Source organism: Furipterus horrens, unplaced genomic scaffold, assembly GCF_987537825.1.
Source record: "Furipterus horrens unplaced genomic scaffold, mFurHor1.1.pri manual_scaffold_5, whole genome shotgun sequence".
NCBI lineage: Eukaryota > Metazoa > Chordata > Mammalia > Chiroptera > Furipteridae > Furipterus > Furipterus horrens.
In genome coordinates, this window is record NW_028327175.1 from 136,148,178 (window position 1) to 136,175,020 (window position 26,843).

General features: G+C 36.2%; 1 protein-coding gene across 1 annotated transcript in view; it reads left to right on the forward strand.

The window, feature by feature from the left end:
* The window catches only part of TM9SF3 (transmembrane 9 superfamily member 3), a 64,075-nt gene extending 38,137 nt beyond the window's left edge, over positions 1–25,938 (forward strand). Inside the window, exons 9-15 of the mRNA XM_090277915.1 lie at positions 2,343–2,473; positions 12,450–12,589; positions 15,275–15,343; positions 18,264–18,410; positions 19,026–19,109; positions 19,237–19,313; positions 25,018–25,938. Coding sequence (XP_090134041.1) covers positions 2,343–2,473; positions 12,450–12,589; positions 15,275–15,343; positions 18,264–18,410; positions 19,026–19,109; positions 19,237–19,313; positions 25,018–25,085 — 716 coding nt within the window. The 3' untranslated portion in view covers positions 25,086–25,938. The remainder of the gene's footprint in view (positions 1–2,342; positions 2,474–12,449; positions 12,590–15,274; positions 15,344–18,263; positions 18,411–19,025; positions 19,110–19,236; positions 19,314–25,017) is intronic.
* The last annotated feature ends 905 nt before the right edge of the window (positions 25,939–26,843 follow it).

Sequence of the window (26,843 nt, forward strand, 5' to 3'; positions counted from 1 at the left end):
TTGAAAGGTTTTTAAGTTCTTTGTTTGCCCTGTAATTGTCTGGGGTCAGAAAAGTGCTGAAAGTAGTATATTTGCATATTTCATGTTACCAATGAAGGGTTGCTGTAGGCCTTAAAATCATATTCCTAAGGATAAGACTTCGTAATGTCATTTTCCTAGCCCATCCTAAGTAATGTCAGCGTTAGGGGATCTTGTTTTCTTTTAGTAGACCAGACTTACAGGAGCTCAGAGCATAGGATCATTTAAAATTCCTCCAGGGTATCCTGGTTTAACCATTTCTTTTTATTGGTCCTACTAGATTTAATGTGGCCTGTACCTTCAGTAAAGGTAAATGTTTGGCTTGCCTGAGGCAGTGTCATTTTGAATTCCTGAATATTTTTAGTCTATGTTTTACCTTCAGATAGGGAGAAACTAGAGTCTTAGCCTAAGGAAATAAGGATGCCTAAAGCAACTTCTACTTTGAATTTGACATGGAAACTTGTTAGGCTGAGAATTTTACAGTTTATGAGTCCAGAAAAGTCTCCACAGCAGAAACAGATTTACTTAAAACAGGAAATTAATTCCTACTTGGACATAAATTTTCTTTTAATCTGATCTCAAATTAAGAACACCCAGTCAGACTTGACTATACTTATGCTTGAAAGCTGACAGAGTTCAGACCGAAGCCCCTAGGAGAATCAAATCTTACCAAGAATAATCTAAAGGTTATTGTCTGATTGACAGTGCCCCGAGGAGGTCTGATCATGTCCTGATATTTGATCTGAACTACATCTACAAACCTGGTTAATGGTGGTCAGCCCAGAGAAGCAGGAATTTTCAGTTATCTCAGAATTTGAACTACAGCGAGGCCCAGGGTCTTCACACAGTCTTCAGTCACTGGATAATGCTCCAGACCCAGTTTGAAGCCCCTGGTAGCCTGGAACTTGAGCAGAATCTCCAAGGGTGTGGGAGTAGGAAGGAGTACTGCAGTGCAGATTCCTGGGCTACTGATTGTACCCAGTGGAATGTAGGTGGGATTCTTTTTGACAGTTGGAAGGAAAGAGAAGTAGAGTTGAATATGGAAATTATTAATGCTTGCTTGAATCTGAGAAACTAATGGAAAGTGTAGGAAAAAAATGCGAGGAAAGACTTGGAATTAAATAGGAGAAATAATACATAACATTAATAACTTGCTACCCTTTTTGTGTTGTAGTTCAAATGCTGGGCATTAGTTTAGAAAGGAGGGGTTCTTGAAACTTACCTAAAAAAGAAATTAAATAAAGGAGAAAGTTCAGAATGAAGTAGTTTTTCTGGAGAAATGTCAAGATTTGGGGCAGTAGCTCTATGAGACAGATATTTAAAAAGAGCTATGTGAGAAAGTGAGGTTATTGTTTGTTTTCCTATAGCGTTTTCTGTTTGGGTCCCTGTAGCTTATGGTTGTGGGGTTGAATCTGAATAGTGACCCAGTGTTAAGTCTTTACAGTTTGTTCCCAAGCGGCACGAAGATGCTTCCAAGCAGTGCACTTGCTTCACACTTTGCTGCTTTAGGAAGATAGATCCATGGTGCTTTCTTGGTCACTGAATGTGACTTAAAATTTTTTATTACATAGTTTAAAAATGTCTTCCCTTTATTGTTTAAATGACAGATACTCACCACATAGAATTTTTGCAATACAAAGAGGTGTAAAGAAATAATAAAACTTATAAATGTATAGTTCTTATTGCTGGGAGAGCTCAGGAAACACATGCCGTTGTGTTTTTCTTTTAAGACACAGAAATAAATGTAAACATATTCATAATCAGAATTAGAGAGCAAACAGTAAAATTAGGGGCCATTTCACCCAGGGTTTTTTAACCTTTTTTTTTTTTTTTAAAGCAGTGAAACTTCTTTTCCAATGAAGCTTCCATGAAACCCCAGTGTGTAAAACTGTTGACAATGGACTTGTTCTGGTTGAAGCAGGTCTTGGGGATCTGGGCTCTTCCTTCACCAGTGACTCCATGGGCACCTCCAAGAAGCTCCAGAGCTCCAAGCAACTTGTAACCCAGAAAGCTTGAATGGCTTACTAAAGTTTGCAGCAGTTCAGTGGCAGAATCAGGACAAATCATTAGAGTATTTTACTACAGTTCATAGCTCTCTTTCAGTATACCCACTTCAAAAACTATGTTTCCATTAGACATACTTTACTAGCTGGACTGGTTTTGACTAGTTGTCATTTTTAAATAGTTATTAGGATGTCAGATTTCAAGTTTTTTATATTAAAAATTTAAATAAATAATTTGGAACTAAAATAATCAACCTTTAAACATAATAATATATGCCTGTCTGTCTAGCTCTCTGATTTTTCATTTCCCTTCTTTTCTAGGAAGGAGATGGATAAAGCAGATGTTTATCGGGGCATTTCTTATCCCAGCTATGGTGTGTGGCACTGCCTTCTTCATCAATTTTATAGCCATTTATTACCATGCTTCAAGAGCCATTCCTTTTGGAACAATGGTAAGTTGCTCGAGTCATACTTTTAAACTAAAAAAGTATAAAAATTCTAATACGAGGCCTGCTGTTTCTCCAAACTACTCCTTATTGAGTTTTGAGAGTTGCAGCCACTCCTTAGCTAGTACTAGAAAGTGAGGTGAAGAAGAAAGTTCATGTTAGTCTTCACATCATTCTGGTTAAGTTTAAACCTACAGTCGCCCTTTTTTTTCTTGATTCTGTAATCCAGTAAAGTGAAAAAAGTCTTTTCTTTTAAGTGTGACAGAAGAGAACACTAATTTTTAAAGAGGAGTGAAATCGGTGAATATATTTTAGAGAAAGAATAATGACACATCACGGAACATGGATGTTTTAAAATGATAGGTGAGTGTAGTGGTAGGAAGTGAAGTTTCTTCGTAACACCTTTTTTTCCCCAGGAACTGTACAGGAAACCCCCATATAACATGGTTGTTTAGGTTCCTAACAAATGCCGTGTTATGCGAATCCATGTTATACAAAACAAAGAACTATTACAAAAAGGGGGGTTAAGTTCTAAAAATTAATAAAACACACTATTATATTTTTATCATTTAGAGAAATATCTTTATTAAAGCACTTTTCATCAAAAGTATTGCATATTAATATGAATTAAGTAATGTTTTCTTCATCATCATTACTAAGCTCCATTAACCGAATGTGTTTTGTTTTTGACAAGATATCCTCATTCTCTGAACTTTCTTCAGCAGTATCTTGATTTCTATTCTCTTACTTTTTGCAAAAAATCTGTTATTTGAGATTGCTTGCTTTTAACTGAGAGATCTTTATAAATTTCATTATACGGTGCAAAGCACTTTGAAGTTCTCTCTTAAACTTTGTGCTCCTTTCAGTGCAAGGATCTTCATTTAAGAAATATGACTTAACTGTTCAGCTAAGTGTAGGCCTTTCTTTACGCTTTTTAGAGTAAGCTGTTTAACTTCTTCATTTTCATCAGTGCTATCATTCCCTGAGTTATCTTGGCACATTCCAGATGCCATTTCCACCCAAATTGCTTCATCAGTTTCTTATTCTACCAGTAATTCTTGGATATCTTCTACAGTCATATCATGTTAGAGTGAAACCGTGTTATGCAAGTACTGTGTTATACGGGGGATACCTGTATTATTTTTAGAACCTCATTAAGCATTTATATATCAATATTGGTAATATATGTTGCTAAAGATACTAAAATTTTTTCACATATCTTACCTGTAGTCACAGACTTTGAAATTTTTTGAATTATTTAAATATATTAAAACTAAAATACAGATGTACTGGTGCTTTACAGAGTTAATCCACAGTCTCCAAACTCTTTCTGTTGTTACATTCTTACTGGAAACAGAATGCTTGGCCTGGAGTAGACTTTAGCCTTAATATGCACACGCACATATACAGGTTGCAGGGTGGTTATTGCTTCCCAGACAGGCTAAAGAACTTGGTCACGGTTATACAGATAGGTACTGGCAGAACTGCAACTGGAACCCTTATCTCTTTTTGAATTTTAATCTTGTTTTGGTTTTCTTTCTATTACATGGGAGTTACCAGATAGTTTCACAGAAATTCCAGGTGGTTTTGGTTGTTTTGCAGTCCGGGCCATGTTTTTCAGAGACATTTGCATGTACATTTTTACTAAGACTTCAGTAACTTTTAGTAAAGAATATTTCTGAAAATTCGGAATTGAAATTTTTTTTTTTTTTGCAAGCCAGAGTAAGTGATAAAGGTTAGGAAAGGTTAAAGTAATTAGTTATATTCAGAACTGGAAAAGAATTTGCTTCATTAGTAGTTCTAGGCCATCATGAAGTACATACAGGGTGTCAGGTTACTTCTCAAAGATGACCTGCTAAACTGCATTCTTAATGCTTTAAAAATTAAAATTCTGACTTAGTTATAATTCCCCTCATAAAGTTTTTTAAAAATTCATGATTTTATTTTACAACTATTTTTCAGGGAGCTATAAATCGGATATAAGCATTTCCTTTAAAAACTTTTAAGTGAAGGTGCGTGTGTATGTGCTTTTACAAGCTACAAAAAACTGCATGGGATATTGTTTTCATTACTGTAGAGATAAAAGCATCATTTCTCAAAAAGTTTAAATTTGATATAGTGAAAATTATATTTTATAATTTCTTTGTTTCACTAAAATTACAAATTTTACCATTTTGTAAATAGGGTTTTACCTGTTAATATTCAGTATAACTTTCCTTTAAATAATTTAACTTACTAATTATAAAAAATCAATATCCAACTGTCCTGAGCTAGAGGTTTCTAAATTTGATCTTTGGTATATAAAAGACTGGCTGTTGAACCTTAGCAGGCTCCTACAATATCATGTTCTTAATTTGCATTCTAATTTGGAGTGAAGGAGTACTGAGCTAAGGACATGCCATTGGCCTCAAGTTTTAATCAGGTGTGTGGCAAAACATTTATTCTCTTTTAAGAGTATGAAAACTTGTTTAGAATTTGAAATTTAAGGACTTGAGGTGAATGTTTGACCTAGCTATTCAGTGAGCGTTTTAATGACTTAAGTTTGTATTTTAGTTGTTTTACTTGTTGACATTACGAAGGAAATGGTTATTTATTTTCATCAACACCATAGTTCTCAATCTTGTGTACCCATTAGAATCACTTGGGAATTTAAAATATTTCATGCCCAGTGCTTTATCCCAAGCCAATTGATCTGTCCTGCTCTAAACATCGTCGTCGTCGGCAGCCGTCCGTCTCGAGAGACGATGGTGTAGCTTCTTAAGAGTCTATCTGCGCTGCCGAGAATGGCTGTGCAGTCCGACTCGGGAGTGACATGGTATCTGTCTCCTCCCGTGTTGAATCGACATCTTGCGATGACGCTGGAGTGTCCTCTCCAGTGAAGCTGAAGCTACAGAGCCTGGGCAGGGTGATATGGAGGGTCTGCTGTTGCCCATGCAGCAGACCCACCCTCTCTTTGCAGCTGAAGGGTCCAAGGGAAAGACGGAGTCAATACAGCTTGGCTTCAGGTGCGCCGCAGGAGTTGCCGGTGTTGACTACAACGTCAAACCGCCTTAGGGACTCCGGCTCCGGATTTTCTGTCGGGGTTTACTCCCTTAGCCTTTCCCCTGAAGAGGTATGCCGCAAGGCAGCGGAGGTTTTTTGGAGTCAGAGTTTTCCTTCTCTGCCTGCTCTAAACATAGTCTCCAGTATTTAACTGGTTGTATTGATAGTTCCCAGCATGGGTATGAATCTGTCAGCTGAAAGGCTTCCAGCCGTGTGTGTCTGAGAAACAAGTACCCCTACTTGACTGAATGAATACCTTAGTTTGAAAATCATTGTCTTCACATCCTTGCCTGTGCTCTCTCTGTCCCTCCTTCCTTTGATCTCTTGGACAATCTTGGTTCTAGTTTCCTGTTTTCTTGTAATTCCACAATTGAGGGTTTAATCTCACCTTAGTAAAAGTGACTTAAGGCTTATTTATGCCTTACCTACAATGGCACCAGAACAATAGGGATTTTGCCTACTTAGGATCTGGAGTTTTGCTATTATCACTAGGAATAAACCAAGATACTATTGAAAGTGGGTGAAGTTTGTCTTTTGACCACCAGCCTTTCTGCCTATGTGTACCTAATTACACATGAAAGCCATTAATTCATGTTAAATTAAATTTGTTGAACAATAGTCAATTTTAGCCGGTTAATAGGGATAAAAGAAACATAGAGTGTGGTGGTGATAATTGAGGTAATATCTAGTGTCCCAGGTTTAAGGCATGGTGCCTAGAGTCGAGAGAGTATTATAAGAAGATGTAAGAGAGCATTTACATGAAATTTTGGGCGACTATCCAGAGATGAACATACCATTGGGTCCTGAAGTTGCAGTGTACTGGCAGAGGTACTGCAGAGAATGGGAGAGAGTGTAATTGAAATTAGATTGATTCAGGGAAGGTAAAACATTTTTCTTTTGGGAATTTGTTCAAGAATGATTTAGGTATTGTACCCAGAGTTTTTGATCCTGTGAGAGTTTCTTGGGAATGAAGAAGAGTTTGCTAACATGTTTCTTGGGGAAAAAAAAGTTTTAGGCATGAAGTCTTTTGTGGGCTGAAAATGTCGGATTCTAAATTTGATGTTATTGTAGGCTTTCAAGGGACAAACAACCAAATTGCAGAGTTTTAAAACTCACAGAAACAAGGTGACATGAATAAGAATAAATAATCTTTCTACTCTAAACATCATTCAGTTCAGCACGCACTGATAGATCCTTAAATTATGGTTTCGTCTCTCAGTGGGTAGAATAGCTGATGGAGGATAACAGGAGTCATGGTCATGAGTGAGCCATGTTATACAAGTTATTTGTCGTCATAAGGCCTGTGTAGCTTGGGAGGGGAATCTTCAACATCATCAGAAATATGCCCTTGGTTTTAGGACATCAGATTTCACAAATATTTAAGAAAATTCTCTCTTAGGGCCCAAGTTTCGAGACATAACTGGGAAAATGGCTTGAGAATTGGAGGGCCTCAAAAATGAAATCAATGATGTGAAATTACCAGAATGAGGAAAAACTGGAGACCAAGACTAATGTATAGACACTGTGATCTTAAAGGTGGTGAGAAGAGCTTGCTATACTCAAGTGTAAAAAAATAATGAAGATCTATAAAAATAGTGTTAGAAAAACTCCACTAGCTAACCTGAACTCTTGACAAATGCCAAGGCAAACAAAAGGCTTTTGTAAAGATATTTTCATAGCAAGATGAAAGGCTCATTACATCAATAATGTAAAAGTAAAAAAGAGTAAAAGAAGAATGGCTTCATTCTTCCTCTCTTTGAGAGATGGTAGGAAAATAATCCCTGACAAGAGGAAAGTGAAGCCTAAGGTAGGTAAGGGGATTGATTGTACAAGAATAATCCAGCCACCTTAGTTCAAAGTTTTGTTACTCCTATAAATGGTCTTTTAAAAGTACTGAGAGGTTATGCTGGCAAGTGATGTTTGAATAACTGTAAGAGAGCAGAAGTGTTGTGAAACTGGAAATAGGCAAATTTACTATTCCAGAAGGGAAGTAAGTAAGTGGATTCTACCTTACAAAATGTGACTTGGATGTTGATGAGGTACAAGATTTTAGAATGTTGCTAAAATGTGCTTTTTTAATTAAAGGAATTAATAAACATAAGGGGCCATCCTGGATTTGGTAAAGTAAAAAGGCTAGAACAATTTAATTTCCCCTTTTTGGTAGGTTTTGGTAGGCTGGCGGAGCAAAGGAGTATAGGTAGAGTATTATATTTTGTTGGACAAGATGGACATGTAACTAAATAATTATAGAGTTAAAATACTGGGATCATGTTACCTATAATATGTGACATACTATTTTTTAGTAGAATGGGACAGATATTCTTGACTTTGGCCTATTCACATAATTGTTAATGAATAAAGGCATAGCCATCTGATGATTAAATTGAAAGACAAGTGACCGGGGAGGAAACTTAATAATATGGAATGATGAAGAGAGCATCTAAAACAATCTTAGGTGACTGAAGTGATGTCCAGATCTAACAAGATGAGTTAAAAGGCCAGATACATTTGCATAGCACTTTGTAGTTTACAAAACCCAAAGAAATGGGCAGAGCCAGTGATAACTGCATCATCCCTGTTTTACAGAGCAAAAGACCCGGACTCGGTAATAATTGACTCAAAAATCACATTTTCTTGGTTGTGGTGGTGGTGGTGATGGTGAATTTTTTAAAATCTTTTTTCTTTCTTTCCCTTTTGCCAAAAGGAATTTTAGCTTTATTCTGAGAGTGACGGACAGGCTTTGGAGAATGTTTTATGCCTTCTTTTTGTCTATATGTTTTGTTTGTGTGTATTAAGGTATAATTAACATATGGTAAATTATTTACACCATACAATTTGATGAGTTTATATATATATATAATTGGGAAACCATCATCACAATAAAAGAAAGGTATTTATCAAATCCATAAGTTATATTGTGTACCTTTGCAATGAAATCATCCCTTTTTTCCTCCTCTGTCCTTCCCTCCCCCGTTCTTTGGTAACCCCTAATCTGCTCTCTGTCATTATAGATTAGTTTGCATTACCTAGAATTTCATATAAGTAGAATTACATAATATGTTCTTTTTTGTCTTTTTTCATTCAGAAAATTATTTTAAGGTTTATCAGTGATGTTGCATGTATTGTTTGTTCCTTTGTATTGCTCATAAGTATTCTGTTGTATGGATATAACACAGTGATGCACATTTGGGTTGTTTTCCAGTTTTGGGCTGTTACAAATCACCCTGCTATGAGTGTTCATGTACAGGTTTTTGAGTGGACATATGTTTCTTTTTTTTTCTTTCTGTTTTTTTGTGGCCTCCCCTTTTATTATTTTTAAAAATTTTATTTTATTTTATTGTTCAATTACTGTTGTCCCAATTTCTCCCCTGTTGCTCCTCACCCCCACCCCCCTCCCACAGTCAGTCCCCATCCTGTTGTCTGTTTGATTCCCATTCAGGACCCTTGCCTGCCAGGTCCCAGGTTGGGGGCATTGCTCTCACATGTTGCTGTTTTTCTCCTTCTTTTTCTCCCTTCCTTCCCCTTTCTCTAAAAGAAAATAAATAAAATCCTTAAAAAAATAAAAATAAAAAGATTACCTTTTCTCCACTGAATTGCCTTAGCACTTTTGTTGATAATCAGTTGACCGTATGTGCAGATCTATTTCTGGATTGTGTTCTGTTTCACTGATTGATTAGTTTTGTTTTTATGCCAGTACCACATTGTCCTGATTACTGTAGCTTTACCGTTGTAAATCTTGAACTCAGTTCTTCTTTTTCAGAATTGTTTTTATTCATTTATTTTTTTTTTAGATTTTTTTGCATTTCCATATAGAGTTTAGAATCAATTTATTAATTTCTACAAAAAGCCTGCTGGAATTTTGATTGGGATTGTGTTGAATCTACAGATTAATTTGGAAAGAATTGACACCTTCATAATATTGAATGAAGCCTCTAGATTAATCAATGCAACTTCTCTGCAACTTTTTAAATAGATTTTAGTGTTTAGGTTTTGTATATCTTTTGTCAACTTTTAAGTATTGCATATTTTAATGCTTTTTGGTAAATGGTACCTTTTAAATTGCAAATTCTGGTTGTTGCTAGTGTATAGAAAAACAATTGATTTTTGTATGTTGGTTTTGCATCCTGCAACTTAAGCTAAACTCACTAGTTCTAATTTTTTTGTAGATGTCTAAAGATTTTTTTTATATAAATTATGTTGTTTATGAATAAAAACACTTTTTCTTCTTCTGCCTTTCTAATCTGTGTATGCCTTTTGCTTTTTCTTGCTTTATTGCACTGGCTAGAACCTCCGTCTGTACAGTGTCGAGTAGAAGCAGTGAGCGTATGCTTCCTTGACTTAGTCCTGTTCTTAGGGCAACAGTATTCAGTCTTGTGTCCTCAAGTAAAATGTAATGAGAGTTATTTATTAGTATGTTGAAAATATCTGTTAAAGCAGGCTTCTTACAGGTATTTGTGTTTGAGTTGGTTGTGCCATGATTATTAGGTACTACTGTCAATTAAATTGAAGCTAAGTCATTTTCATATAAAGTCATAAAAATGTATGAGCTAGAAAAGGATGATGAAATTGTGTACTCTGAGCAGGTGTCGAAGAAATGCATAAACATAATTGCTGACAAGACTATAAATTTCCTGAGAATCACTTTACCTATGAGCAATTACTGTCTATAACCCTAAATAAAATTTACATCTTCTAGTGTCCTAAAATAGCCCACTTCAGACTGCTTTTCCCCTTTCCATTCTATCTACACTACAGCTTTCCCAAAAGATCAGTCTAGAAGCAAAGCTACAATAAGTAATAGCCACATTTTTGGAGATTGAGAAGAGCAGACCAGTTGGTACATCTGTGGGGTGTTTTTACCTGGTTCTTATTGTAAATATAGGAGGCCCTCGACCTGGAGTAAGTCTTTCCTTTCCCCACTGCCTATTTTCACTCTCTATAGGTCCATGAACAGTGACTAGCAAGCTAGGGGAGGTCCCTGTATTGGTTTGAGTTCCAGGGTTTTCAAAACACCAGTGTATTAGACTCGTGGTTTTTTAACTCTTCACTGCTAAATTTAACTTCAAAATAAATTATATAAATCTGGAAGCAAAATATAGAAAACAGATACAAGCATGATTCTATTAGTATGAATACATTTTGTAAATTCAGTATTTTAACATTTTAAATTTATGAGAGCAACAAAGTTGTGATGAATATAAATCTAATATCAAGGGATGTGAGTTCAGTCCTATCTTCTTCAGTAACCAATTTATTTAGTTTCTCAGTATTGAGAAAAATTCTGACTTCACGAATAATTTAGTTTCCTGTCACCCTTTTTTTTTTAACCGCTTCCTTTGCAATTTCAGAGTATTCTTCAAGTAAACTCATCAAGAACTTGAGCATAAAGGAGTAGAAAGTTGGTTTCACAGTTGAATCACTAACAGTTTCTAACAAAATGCTCACATTTTTAAATCCTATATTTAAAAAGTCATATGAGAAAAGGGGAAACAAACAAATGATAAACAGTTAATAATGTCTTGATAAAGCTATTTCAACTTTTTTCTCACTTTTACTTTCTGTTTATTAAAACCCCAAAATGTATAATTGAAAGAGGTCTGAGAGGTGATTTAAGTCCTACTTCATTTTTCAGAAGTTCAGAGTGAAATGATCTTAACCACATGCTGGCTGCAAAAGAGTTTTGAGTGTGTATCTTTGTGTACCTAGTTTATATAAAGAAAAAAAAACCACAAAAATAAATATTTTCCTGACTACTTTGGTTCTAGGATCGTGACATGTCCTTCCCTATAACTTTAGACTTGGAATTACTAATAGCAGAAAAATATTCATATTAGTTTAGTAATGACACATAAATAAGAAATAGAGCTGTGCTTCAGTTGTTAAGAACCTAAGGCAGTGTAGAATAGTAATGAGACAGGCAGATCTGAACTGAAATTTTAGCCTGGCTACCTGCTAGCTGTGTGATGATCATGGATGTTACTTAGCCTCTCTACATCTCATTTTCTTCATTTGTAAAATAGTGAGATAACATATGTAAAGCTCTTTGTGCCTGTTAGGAGCTCAATAAAGGATAGCCCGGTAAATAAGTTGGTTATAATGATGAAAGGTATAGGATATGTTACAAGCATGGCAGCTGAAAAGTGAAAGAAGAGAGAAGAGGACTGTAGCAGAGATGGTATGGAAGAATAGGGAAAACGGGGAAGTAATGTAGAAATACTTTAACTTGGACTTAGTTCAATACTAATATTTTAAAGCACAGTCTTATTTTCATTAGTGTACATCTTGCACTGGCTGGTTTAGCTCAGTGGATTGAGCGTCGGCCTGCGAGCTAAGTGTCGCTGGTTCGATCTTCCAGTCAGGGTACATCAGAGAAGGAAAACTCTGATTCCAAAAAACCTCCGCTGCCTTGCGGCATACCTCTTCAGGGGAAAGGCTAAGGGAGTAAACCCCGACAGAAAATCCGGAGCCGGAGTCCCTAAGGCGGTTTGACGTTGTAGTCAACACCGGCAACTCCTGCGGCGCACCTGAACCCAAGCTGTATCGACTCCGTCTTTCCCTTGGACCCTTCAGCTGCGAAGAGAGGGTGGGTCTGCTGCATGGGCAACAGCAGACCCTCCATATCACCCTGCCCAGGCTCTGTAGCTTCAGCGTCATCACAAGATGTCGATTCAGCACGGGAGGAGACAGATACCATGTCACTCCCGAGTCGGACTGCACAGCCATTCTCGGCGGTGCAGATAGACCCTTAAGAAGCTACACCATCGTCTCTCGAGACGGACGGCTGCCGACCGACGACGACATCTTGCACAATTTTAACCCATATTGAAACTACATTTCCCTTTGTGATCAAATTGTGTTTAAATTTTTAAGTGTCCCTGTTATTTATTTTTATTAATGTTACTGTTCTGAGTAATCACACACCTTTTAATTTAATTTACAGGTGGCCGTTTGTTGCATCTGTTTTTTTGTTATTCTTCCTCTAAACCTTGTTGGTACAATACTCGGCCGAAACCTGTCAGGTCAGCCCAACTTCCCTTGTCGCGTCAATGCTGTGCCTCGTCCCATCCCAGAGAAGAAATGGTAAGGAGGGTGCGCGTCTTTTGTGATCGTTTCTCACAATATGGAATGTCTCAAGGCGGTTACATATATGTAACTTGTAGAATCGCCATGTATTTATAAGAATGACTGTCTTAAGTTTTAACTTCGGAATTTGGCTTTTTGGCTTTTTTCCACCTGTATTGTTAGAAGCTGTAGTAACTTTGATCCTTCACTTTCTGAATATTGGTGCCATTTACAGATAAGTCAGGTGCTTTGAAAAGTATACTTGTGTGTAGAGGTGGGTGGAAACTAAAGCTGCAGCCGTTTTATAACTGCAGCTTGTACACCAAATTTGACCTGCTGCTGTTCTCATTTCAAAAATAATTTTGTTGGAACATGCCTGTTTGTTCACATATTTTCCACGATTGCTTCTACAATGCAGCATTAGAGTGAGTAGTTATATCCGAGACCATATCACCTGCAAAATCTGAAGTATTTATTTTCTGAACCTTTACAGAAAAAGTTTGCGAATCCCTCATTTATAATTTGATTTTCCTTTCCAGATATTTTTATTAGTCTAAATAGTACTGACACATATTATATCCATATACATTCTACCATTTGAGAGATTAATTAGGGTTGAGACCAATTGTACTTTACTAATTTGCTGTCTTTATCTTCACTTCTGGGATGGTATAGAATAAATACATTGTCACATTGTATGCGTGAAATATGTTCTTGAGGACCTTTTATAACTCAAGATTAATCCTGACAAAGGATGACAAGTATTTCTGTTTAACAGATGAAGAGACTCTTCCATTGCAACCACATAAACATAGTTTACAGTATATTTGACTATTCAGCTTTAAAGTTATGATTCTTGGTGGATTTTTAATTTGAAATGATTTGTATTTTTTTCAGATTTTGGAGATAAAATGAGATCCCATTAATAGGTTTATATTTCTAATTCTTTCAAATTTGAACATAATGTGAACTAATGTATATATATTTTACATCATAAAACTAGTAAGTTGAATGTTATATTTAATAACATTAAATTTAATATTTATTAAATTGGTTTATTCTCTGCATTTTTTTCCTTATCCTTACTTGCAGACAAAAATAGAACTATCTTACTGTACAATCACATTCCCTATCTCATAAGAAGAGCTGTACAGTAGATTCTACATATCCGTAGTAAGGGATATATATATCGAAGTCTCTGTTCCTAGACATTTTACCACATTATAAATGTAACTTATGTTCAGATACTTGAAAGTCTTTTGTAGACTTGGAGGCCTGTAGACATTTATAGAAATTGATTCTGACTAAAATACTCCCTGTAGTTTAAAAGCGAGTGATCTGTTCTAGTCTTAGAAATTGTCCATATTCTTTTCTTAGATTGGTCTTATCAGAATTTTCTAGTCTTTTTAAAATTCACTTTTATTTTTCAAATTTGATTGTTAAGGCCTGTTGATATCCTGATCTTCACCTATTATTGAAGAGAATAAGTTGAAGGAAAAGCATAGTCAAGAAATAACAGAAGTTCCTCTCGGTCACCAGGGCTAGTGAAGGCGAGGAAGGAACAGTGCATGACCTTGCCAGCCATGCATCACATTTAGGTGTAGGCAGGCTTGTGTGTTTCTTCATTTTCTCTACATAGACACATGGGAACCAAAATCTGATTGCTAGATCTGGCTCTCACTGTGTCACATTGGGCAGATCATTTTCAACCTCTGTAGGTCTTGATTTTCTATAAAATGAGGAAAGAAGACTAAAATGATGGGAGTTTTTTTTTCCAGCTCTTAAATTCTTTGATTTTTCTGTCAGTTTTTTTAGTTTGTTTATTCCAGAGGTAGTAGTTTAGTACATTTTATGTGCCAGACACTGTGTTGGGCACTGGGCGTGCCTAGATGAATGGCTTCTGCCTGCCAGGGTTTATGATCCAGTGAAGTGTGATATGTATGTAATTAGGCAGTTACAGTGTAGTGTAGTAAGTGTCATGATGCAGTAATGTTCAAAGGGTAGTGGCAGAATTGGGGAAGGACCCACCTCCTCCTGGGAGACTTAGAGAAGGCTTTACAGGGAGACACTTGAGCTGGCACTTGCAGAGAAGTATGAGGCAGGATAAGGCATTCCAGGTAGATAATTTCCAGTTGCTATTGGTACAAGTTTATTGAGTGAATGAATGAGGTTTGAAATTTATTTTTTTCATTCTTTGGCTTCATTACAGCTCAGAGCCTATAATATCTTAATTGTATGATTCATTGCAAAAGGAATTACTGAACCAATGAGAAAGAATGAGCAAAGATATGGCAGGGCCACAGTTTGGGAAACTATATTATACAGATAGGGATCTCAACACTTTTATTTTCTTTCTCTGTAGCTTTCTGTAAGTAAATGCCTCTAAAGTTCTTAGAAGTTATTGAGAGATATAGAAAGGAGCAGGCACTTAGAGTCTTTCTTGAGTTCTGCCACTGACGAGACTTGTGCTCCCTAAATTCTTATCTCATCCTTTAATGCTGGAAAGAATTTCGACTATATTCTAGGACTTATTTGAAGTCCCACCTCCGTTGTGCCTCCTTGGATTTAAATTTTTCTTTTACTGATTTGTTTCTATCCTTTAGATTATTTTTAAGTACCAAGCATCTGCTTTCTATAAAAGGATTTATATGGTATAACATAAAATCATGCTAGAACTTTACTGTTAATTTTAATATTTTCCAGGTTTATGGAGCCTGCAGTTATCGTTTGCTTGGGAGGAATTTTACCTTTTGGCTCAATCTTCATTGAAATGTAAGTTTTGGCAATGTATTTATGCCTTGAGGGATTTAATTATAATTAGAGGATGTAGGAGTTAAGAGCAGGATGGGAAAGCATCTTAACAGAGTTAGTCTGCTAATTCTATGGCTTCCAGAAAGGGGTCTATACGTCTCTCTAAGTCATTTTCTGCTCTGTTCTCAAATATTCAGGTGAATTTTACACTTTTTTGCATTACGTTCTCTCATTTTACAGGAAATCTTAGAAACCAAAGCATGCATGTTAGAGACTGCTAGACCACCTTTTGATCACATGCATGATATAAGGATTACTGGTTTTTACTGTATTTTAAGAATATTTCTGAGAGTCCAGAGAACTAGATAAAGCATTACCTACTAGTCAGACTGTCCTGATGTCTTTGCATGCATAGGCATTCCTAGTTTCCTTTCCATAGTGACCTGCAGGAGGGCTGGGGAATGTGGATGTGTTTGGGGGTGGGAGGTGTGCCAGCCTCCTTGTGCCCAGTCACCATGATTCACAACTGCGTCCTTGGTTACCACTGCCAAATGGAAGTCTTTCTTTTCTCAACCTCATTCCAGTGTTTCTTGATGGGAGTTCTCTGGCATCTTAGGCAAGGCAGTTCTTTGTGTGGGACTTTCTCAAGAGCTGCAGTCATACATCTCTGGCCCTGGCCAATGAAATGCCAGTCATTGTAACTGCTCAGAATTCCTCTGCACATTTCCTTCCAGGTGCCCCACTGCTGATTCTCTTCTGTACAGGGGACACCTCCTTAAGAGACATGATTGGATCTGATAGTCGGTTAATTGAAAAAGTTGGCTCATGTAAAGCAATTATTAAAAAAGATACATGCATAAGATTTTATTTTAACTTAAAACAACTAAAGGTATATTCTTTACCGACTTAAAGAAAAATTTAAAACCAGAGTCTTTGATTTGTATCTAGTTGGTGTTTCATCATTTTTCCTTTGACATTCGTAATACATGTTCAGTGTTCTCTAGTCGTTTTAAAGTGGAACAAGAACATAAAGACCTGTCTGAAGTCCTTCTAGATATGAACATTTGTCCCTCAGTCTTTTATAGCCATCTGACCCACACCTAATTTTACAACTTTCTTTTTTTAGCATTTCACCTTATTGAAATTTTCCAAAGCATTCAAAAGAATTTTTATGGTAATTCACACATCCTTTTTGCTCTGATGTTTCTTGGTTTATATGAAATTTAATTAAATTGTCTAATTACACTACCAAGTACAACTGACATAGATTTGGGCACACTGCTGGAGATCACCTACCAGCTATGGGTGTTAGTACGTTGGAGAGGGATTGGATTGGAGTGTGTGTCACTTTAGCTCATGGTTTAATAAAGCCAGTTCAGGAACTTCTTCTGTCCTTTCGGTCTGATACTGCTTTGTGTCCTCACCCTGACCTGACCCCCGACTTTTTCCCGTTCTCCCCTCCTCTGTTCCTTTGATCCTCATCTCTTCCTGCTTCCTCAGGTCCTCTGCTTCATTAGGTAGCTTTTCTGCTATATCTTTAACTTCTCCTCTTTTGACCTCCTTCAGCCCCATTCTCTTGGTAGCCAAAGTGGTCTTTTTAAGGGATCAATCTGATCATGTCACTTCTTTGCTAAAGGCTTCTCGTTTTCATCGAGGTCAGAACTCTGTAACATGGCCCTGTTCATGCCTCCACCCTCAGCTCTTGGCTCTCACCCTTTCACATGAAGGTCTAACCATACCGACCTTCGAGTTTTTCGAAATACAGTGATTTCCCTTATTTGTGAGCCTTTGTCTTTGCTGTTTCTAAGCCTGGAACATTCTTCTAGCTCCGTCTGTCCCCTGTCCTTCACACCGTCCCCCACGTGCCTGTCTGATTCTTCTCACCCTCGCCCGACAAGCCCCACCCAGCCAAACCAGTAAGATGCCCCTCTTAGATGCATTGGTAGAGCACATGTCATGGTGCATCAAGATTGCCCCTTTACTGGTGCCCCCACTACACTGTGATCTCCTTGGGGGTGGAGACTGTGTTGACTTCACAGTTGTATTCTCACTGCTTCCCTGATACATGTAGGGCCTCTGTAAATATCCTGAAAGAATGAATGATGAACCAATCAACTAACAGGCATCCAGAGAACAAGAAAAAGAAAAAAGAGACTAGAAGGCCCTTTCTAATTGAATGATGATTTGGGTAATTGGATTAGAACGAAGGGTCTTTATTTCAGTGTAAAATCTTTTTTTTTTTAAATTTCTATTGTGTGATTCCCTTAATGTAAATACAAAACACAGGCACAATTACACTGTAGAGCTGGGGGTTGTAGGCTTAGTGGCAAAGTGGGCATTGCTCAGGATCAAGGTCATTCCAGAGGCCGAGGGGAGTCTGGGTGGTCCCAGCATTCTCTTCTCGCCCCAGACCTTTGTGTAAAGCCCTCGTGCCCTTTCTCTTACTGTCCTCTGGAGACAGCATGAAGCTTCTTTAGGCATTCTTTTCCTAGTTTTGTCCCCCCTGCTTGTTTTACATCATTACTCTATCAATCCTTGTTTTTAATTTAATAGGATATTTTATAAAATACAGAATACACTGCTCGAGTAGTGTTGTATCTAGAAAAAAAATGAACGAGGGAATTGACTTTATTTTACAAGTATGACATTTTAGCTGTTTTCATTTGTGTTTTCTACATTTTTCTTCAAGCTTCTGCTTTATTCAGTTTCCTTAGACATAAATGCCCCACTAAAGAAATTGTTCTTGAAAGATTATCCAGAAATATTTTTTAGAGCATTTTAGAATATTTAATAGATGAAAAAAGGCAAGGGGAATTGTTAGAAGTTACTTGAAAGAAAAATAATGAAATTTAAGTGAGAACTAACATGTGAAACTTGGCAAGAGCAGGGTGAGCTTCAAGGTAAAGACTGGGAAACTATGTCGTCTTTGCATTTCATTTAGGTATTTCATCTTCACATCTTTCTGGGCATATAAGATCTATTATGTCTATGGCTTCATGATGCTGGTGCTGGTCATCCTGTGCATTGTGACCGTCTGTGTAACCATCGTGTGCACATACTTTCTACTAAATGCGGAGGATTATAGGTGGTGAGTACTTATTGCTGGGAAGAACCTCTGGGGACCATAATATTTTAAAATAAGTTCTCATTTGAAGTATATCGAGTTAAGAAAAAGATATGTATAAAAATTTTGCTACTTCAGATAGATTAGGAAATCTCAGTTATAAAAATGATGAAGATAAAGATGATAAAGATTTTGTTATAAAAAACGATGAAAAATAGTATCAGTTATTTTGTATTAATAAGGGTCACTATTTAGAAATATTTTTACAAAATGTTTGATGTGGAAAGAGCTTTATCAGGAAACTGCTCTTATGTTAACACGTTGCATACTGGGGTATTTAAATGCCTTTTAGAAATGACAAGAATTCTCGCCACCCGTATGCAATGTGTTAAACATAAGGAGACAGGTCTGAAAAAGGATATGATTATTTAAAGTCACTTGTAACAGGGGTCTGACAAAATTCAGGATCTCTTCTTCCAGTTCTTAGGCTCTCTTGTTTGTATATTTAAATGCAAAGTACATGTGTTCGTTTTTAAATATACAAAATTATAAAAAATGTTATTTTAATAAAATTTTTTGCTTTTTAAAATCATCATTTCAGTGCCATTCATTCAAAAGAGCTATATTTTTTTCCCCCAGGCAATGGACAAGTTTTCTCTCTGCTGCATCAACTGCAATCTATGTTTACATGTATTCCTTTTACTACTATTTTTTCAAAACAAAGTAAGTTGGCACATTTTCTTATTTTGTATTTAGGAAACTACACTTGTCATTTAAATACTAGAATTTAAGGTTTTTTGTTGAAAGTAAAAATCAGTAAACTGTATGTAATTATTTTGTTTTATTTCAGGATGTATGGCTTATTTCAAACATCATTTTACTTTGGATATATGGCGGTATTTAGCACAGCCTTGGGGATAATGTGTGGTAAGTTCTGAAATTCTTGGAATATCATGAGTAAATCTTTGAGTGTTTCAGAATCAGAACAATATACTAATCTGGAATTAAGAAATTATGTTCTGTTGTTTGATCAGGAACACCAAAATAAACTCAAGAGACTGATTGACTCTTTTATTTTTAATCTACCTTTAGCCATAGGGTGAGTAATAACATAAAGCAGACGCAATAATCTTGTTAAAAGCTAGTTCCTTGTAGGACATTTTTGGACCCTTTTAGGGTGCTTCTTTTTCCCTTCCCCAGAAGAATCTCTTCTACAGATGGGTGGATGTCAGAGACGGGAGGTGTGGCTGTGGGCAGAATGGCTGAAGGTGGTCGAAAGGTATAAGCTTTGAGTTACATGATGAGTAAGTCCTGGGGGTGTAATGTACAGTATGGCGACTCCAGTTAATAATACTGTGTTGTATATTTGAAAGTTGCTGAGAGATTAGATCTTAAAAGTTCTCATAGGAAAAACAAATTTGATGATGGATGGTAACTTGAATTATTTTGGTAGTCATTTTCACTATATGTTTTGTGTCAGTTAACAAAAAGAATCTATTCTGCCCTGGCCTGTGTAGTTCAGTTGGTTGGTGTATCATCCCATACACCAAAATGTTGGGGTTCCATCCCCAGTCAGGACACATACCTAGGTTACAGGTTTGATACCCTCCCTGTCAGGGTGTGTATGGGAGGCAACCGATCAATGTTTCTCACATCAATGTTGTCCTTCCTTTCCCTTCCTCTCTCTATAAAATCAATAAACTAATTTTTTTTTTAAAGAATCTGTTCCATTCGTATATACCATGTATATGATGTGTGCTTTACTGTCAAGTAGTAAAACTCAACTCACTTCATACATAGGCTATAAGGGAAGACGGTTCTCTATATTATAATCACATGTTTTATTTATAGCTATTGTGATAACTTTTTTTTTGCGATAATTAGTTAACCAATTTTGGAAGAAAGATGAATAGGACCTGAAGGTTAAAACTAGATATATGTCATGTGAGAACATCCTGGTGTATCTTTAGGCAATCAGAAGGTTCCGTTAGTATTATTGGCCATCCTTCCTTCAGAATATTGCTCATTGAGTACCTCTTTATTTAATCATAGGTCTTTCTTGATTATCACCACCATTCAATGAGGTATAGAATTATGGGTTTAGGTAGAAGGGTTACATTTTTTTCTTGACTTGGTAATGTGATCTTAGACCTAGAAAGGTAATATCTTGACATTTACAAATAAAGTAGAATACATTTAGCTAAAAATTTTCAGTGCTTTTCCTGTTGAAATTTCATTCTGCTGCCTGAAAATCTTGGTATATTTATAATTCCCTTTTATTCTGGCAGTGTCTTAGTATTTATTCTTTATTAGATATATATGCCTTCAGTGCCAACGAGTTTTGGGGGCAGAGGAGATACAGTTCAGACTGTAACTGATTAAACTGTCATCACAATACAGAATTACACATACTTATCAGGTTATGTATCAGTAATTGAAAGGAGAACATTTGTTGATTTTTTTCTTAATGCAGGAAAAGAAAAAAGGTATGTTAAGGTGGGCAGTAGATTGTTATGGTCTTTATACTTTGAGCACAGTATTTTAGTTTTAAGTCATTAACTTTAAAAGTGTATCTCTATATTATTCCCAAGATACTTACTTTTCTAGACAGCATATTCAGTATCCTGTTCTTATAAAGTCATATTTTTTATAAGCTTATTCTTGAAGTTCTCCCATAAGATTAGGAAAAAATGATTCTCTAGTTTGATACTGTTTTGCTTTTAAGCATACTCTCTCAAAGGAGAAAAATGTTTTATAAGTCTGGGAAATTAGATTTGATTATTGGACTAATATTATATTATGCTAGTTAAATTTTTGATTCTAGTTAAATTTTATAGATAATTTTATGTTCTAAGAATTCATGTTCAGTTTTACAAGGTTGGAAGATTTCTTTCTTAACCTTGTAACAATTTATATCGTATATTTATTTCAAAATAAGTTATCAGTATTTTAAGTATAATATAATTAATTCATATTATAAAATAAATGTCTTCATTGTAAAAATAATTGAAAGTAGGTTTGCTTTGTTGTTTTGGTGAAGTATTTTTTTAATTTTAGTATTATGGGAAATTTTCAAATATATACAAAAAGAGGGACAATTTAGAGTCAGGACTTCCGGCCAGGATGGAGGCATAGACAGACACTCTGCATCTCCCTCAACAACAAAGAAGGAATGCAGCTACCTCAAAACTAGAAACAATCAGAAGTTCCAGAAGGTCAAACTGCATGGAAGTCCAGCAAACAAAGATGTAGAGAAGAAAAGCTCATCCAGACAGGTAGGAGGGGTGGAGCTGGAGCGGAGAGGACACGGTGTGGTGGCAGCAGCAGGGGCGGCAGTGGCAGGCCAGCAGAAAGCGCAGTCATACGTTTTAAAGTCAGGAAGGACACCTGGGGAGTGTTCCCAGCTCCTCACCAGACCTAGCAGCTCACTATCCCAGCACCGGGGAAAATCAAGCCTCATTGCTTCTGACTGTGCAGACCAGTGAGGGTTGGGGTGGAGGCGGAAACTGCCCGTCTCTCAGCAGAGTCCGCTTGTTTGAAGGGCCCCCACGATCCTGGAAGGTCCGCAGACCCATCCACTCTGGGAGTGACGGCTGGGGTGGCAGCTGGAGGGGCACCGGTCCAGTGTGGAGGTGGGAGAGGTGCCTGGAAAAGGGGCGAGTGCTGGGCAAGCGGCATGGTTCCCTCTCAGACTCCTCCCCCACATACAGCGCCACAACATGGAGAAACAGGTCGCCCTGTACTGACGAATCCCTAAGGCTCCGCCCCTTACAACATAACAGGAGCAACAGCTCTACCTGGGACGTGGAGGCAAACAAACACAGGAGCCTGTCAGAATGAGGAGACAGAGAAGTAAGGCCCAAAAAGGGAAACGAATCAAGGTTCCAGTGGGAGAACTAAGCGACAAGGAGATAGACAACCTAACAGATGAGGAGATAGACAACCTAACATATGCAGAATTCGAAACACTGGTGATAAAGATGCTCACAGGCTTGACAGATGTGCTTGAGTACGGCAAACGCGTAAGAGAAGTAGTGAAGGCTATATACTAAATGAAACAATGAAGTGCTTTCCAGGCAAGGTAAAGCTAAAGGAATTCATCATCACCAAGCCATTATTATATGAAATGTCAAAGGGACTCACTTAAGAAAAAGAAGATCAAAACTGTGAACACTAAAATGACAACAAACTCACAAGTATCAACAACTGAATCTAAAAAATAAAAACAAAATCCAACTAAGCAAACCAGAATAGGAACAGAATCAGAATCATAGGTATGGGGATCATTTGGAGGGTTATCAGCTGGGAGAGGGGAGGGGGAGAAATGGGAAAATGGTGGAAGGATTGAGAAGCATAATCAGTTGGTACAAAATAGGCAGGGGGAAGTTAAGAATAATACAGGAAAGGATGAAGCCAAAGAACTTATATGCATGACCCATGGACATGAACTAAGTGGGATGGGATTGCAGGAAGAAAGGAGGGTACTGGGCAGAGGTGAGCAAAGGGGGAAAAAATTGGAACTACTGTAAGAACATAATAAAATATACTTTTTAAAAAAGAGACAGTTTATTTGTATATGTATCTTATCTATAGTGAGTCCCTATATACCTAATACACCTAATATCAGTAATATCATCTCATGGCCCATCTTGCCTTGTTTATATTCCCACATTACCCCTTTTTACTGTGACAAGAATCTTGAACCTCACGTCATTTCAACTGTAAACATCTCTCTATATAAGAACATATTATAATTATATAATTACATCATCACATATAAATAAAATATACTTGAAATATATTTACATATTATATACGGTAGTCCCTTGCTATATCGTGGTTCACTTATCGCGGCCTCACTGTATCGCGGGATTTTAAAAAATATTTAAATATTTATCGCGGATTTTTCGCTATATTGAGGGACTTTTGTGGTACTGTATACGTATGTTGTTAAAGTTACGTAGGTTTAGGAGTGTAGAATAAATGTAAGGTTTCTGCTTCACTGGGGGTCTGGAATGTAGTACCCGAAATAAGAGAGGGAATACTGTATAATACTATCACGGTATATACATATATAAATATAATTCCTTAATGTGCTCAAATATTTAATATTCAAATTTACCCAATTTATCCCCTTTTCTCTTTTAATACAGCTTGTTATGATCAGGATCAAATTAAGGTCCATGCATTGCTTGGTTAAAATATCTTTTAAGGCTCTTTTATTCATTAATGTTCCCTCTCTTTTCCCTTCCAATTTATTTAAGAAACTCGAGTTTTGTTTGTTTACTTTAATTCCTGTAGAGCTTTTCACACTCTGGGTTTTGCTGGTGATATCCCTGAGGTGTCATTTAATGTTTCTCCATATGATTCCCCTCATATTTCCTGTAAAGTGGAAGTTAGATCTGTTGGCTTGATCATACTAAAGAATACTTATCTAAGAATATTTCACAGGTGGTTTTTAAACTTTTATTAAGGAGCACTTAATGTCTGGCTTTCTCTGTCTGTGAGGCTAAGCAACATTGATAACTATTGCCTAGCTTGAGTAACTCATTAGTGGTTATAATATTCTAATTTTGCTGTACTTTTTATATTTATGATCTGGGATAATTCTATGAGGAGAAACTTCTTTCATCAACATTTGGTTACCTTGAGGTCCAGTTATATATAGGAAAGGCAGAATAAACTTGTTTCTTTCATTGTGACCATTTAGGCATATGGGTGTGTGTGTATCATTATTAACTCATGGAAGATTTACTTGCAAACTTTCAAGAATATTGGACTAGATACTGAATTCCTATATCTGATGGAGAATCCTCTCTGACTTAAATGACCAGCTGTCTTGTACTAAAGATAGTATTTGCAGTAAAGAACTATTCAGTTTAATCATTTATTCATTCAACAAATATTTTGGGAGTGTTTTACCATGTGCCAGGCACTCCAGCATTGGAAGTATGTATTTAACTTAAAAATTAACAGAAAAGTGTCCCTGCTTTCTGGTGCTTTGAGCCACATCTGAGGCTAATTATTCAAAAACATTCCAAAACTTCCTACCTACTTACATGTCTCTCTTGTCCATTCCCTCAAATATGTCTTCCATTCTACAAACTATACAGCTTCCACAATTTAAACATAAAAGAGACACCCACTGAATGTGCTTCTTATCTAGAGCTGCAAATGCTGTTGGGCCATGGTCTTCAGTGCTCCCCTAAGAAAATCGGCAGTCACTTCTTATCCATAAGGTTTCATATGGTTTAGAGAACATGTTAATATTGGTTTAATAACCTAGAATAATATATGCTCACATTTTTAAAAAGACATGTTTTTTATTAACATATTTTTATCATCAAATTATTCTTGTTTTATAAGAGATAAAATTTTGTTCATGTATTTATTGATTACATATGTAATAATTGATACTTAATTCTAAAAATATATCAGGTCAAACTTGATGTATGACATTAACAGGTAATTTGCAAAGAAATGATACAATTTTAATAAGTTGAGAATACTGACTGAGACATTATCTTGAGAAAATGAGGAATCCTCCAGAGCAGAGGGCATTTAGTGTTTGTAAATGATAAATACTGGTCTGTATGTGTTTGTTTCAAAACATCTTATTTTATCTTTACAGGAGCAATTGGTTACATGGGAACAAGTGCCTTTGTCCGAAAAATCTATACTAATGTGAAAATTGACTAGCGACCCAAGAAAACCTGGAACTTTGGATCAGTTTCTCTTTCACAGGGGTGGAACTTGCACAGCAAAAAATGCTCAAGAAGATTTGGACGTTACACTGGGTACTTTGTGGGTCTATCTTTCACGGATGGCGTAAAGTAACATCTATTTCCATTGATCCTAGGTTCTTACTGACTGCTTTCTCCAACTGTTCACAGCAAATGCTTGGATTTTATGCAGTAGGCATTACAGTACATGGCTAATCTTCCCAAAAACTAGCTCATTAAAGATGAAATAGACCAGCTCTCTTCAGTGAAGAGGACAAATAGTTTATTTAAAGCATTTGTTCCAATAAAATAAATAGAGGGAAACTTGGATGCTAAAGTTACATGAATAGAAATCTTCCTGGCACTTAGTGTTTCTACGCTATTGGAAAATGATGTTCCAGAAAGATTACTTTTTTCTCTTATTTTTACTGCTATCATCAACCTACTGTGGGACATTTTTATATATTGAATCTGGGTTCTTTTTTGATGTTTTTTTTTTCCCCCCAGTTCAACTGCATCCTTTCTTTAAAAGAGAGAATTAAAAATATTAAATTCTGCATGTAATATATCTGCTGTCATCTTAGTTGGACCAACTTCCCGTTTATTTATCTTAAAACTAACCAGTTAGATCTTAATTCCATCCAAAGAAGATATGGTCTGAAGATAGAGGTGTACTCTCTACAATGCAATTTATTGTACAGTTAGAAAGCAAAAGTGTTAAATGGAGAAGATATTTGTTTTTATTAAACATTTTGAGATTTAGATAAACTACATTTTAACTGAATGTCTAAAATGATTATCTTTTCTCCCCCCCAACCCCACCCAAGTTAGTCTTACATCTTTTTTGTGTTTGAATGAAGGTTTTACATAAGAAATTATTAAAAACAAGTGGGGGTGGGTAATAAATGTATATAACATTAAATAATGTAGGCGTAGATTCCCAAATGCATTTGGATGTACAGATTGACTACAGAGTACTTTTTTCTGATGATGATTGGTGTAGAAATTTGTGAATTTGGGTGGCTTTTTACATCTTGCCTACCACTGCATGAAACATTGGGGTTTCTTCAAAATGTGTGTGTCTTACCTCTTTTGGGAGGGGGGATTGTTTTCTTCTGTTTCTTTTCTGAGACTCCTACAGGAGCTAAATTTGTAATTTAGAAACATTTAATTTTGTTAATCCTGTCTGGGGCACTTAAGTAACATCTAAAGCATTACTGCTTTAGAGTGTTAAAATAAAATTTCCTGACCAAATTGTTTTGTGAAAATAGATGTGTTCGCAATTTAAAGCTATCTTTTCAAAAGGCAATATTACTGAATACATTTTTAAATATACTATAAATTACTCTTTTCTAATATAGGGAACCCACACTTTAAAAATCATCAGTCTGTTACACCTATTAATAGATTATCCAGTACAATCACAAACTGAATGACAAGTCCTTTGAAATTGTGGCACAAAATCTGTTCAGGTTGGTGTACGATGTGAAGTGGGAAAGGGATTAAAGTGATTAGCTTACTATTGGATGAGCAAATAAAGGTTACAGTTTTCTAAGAGAAGTGATTTTAATTTTGAATGCATCTTTCTGGAACTATTCATAATGTGAAGTTTTCCTAGAGCTATTGAGTTTCTAGTTTAATAGTTTGCTATGCAAATGACCACCTAAAATAATACTGTATATTGGTATTTTTAGAAAGAGTCAAAACAGCTATATTTAAACCTTATTGTGAAACT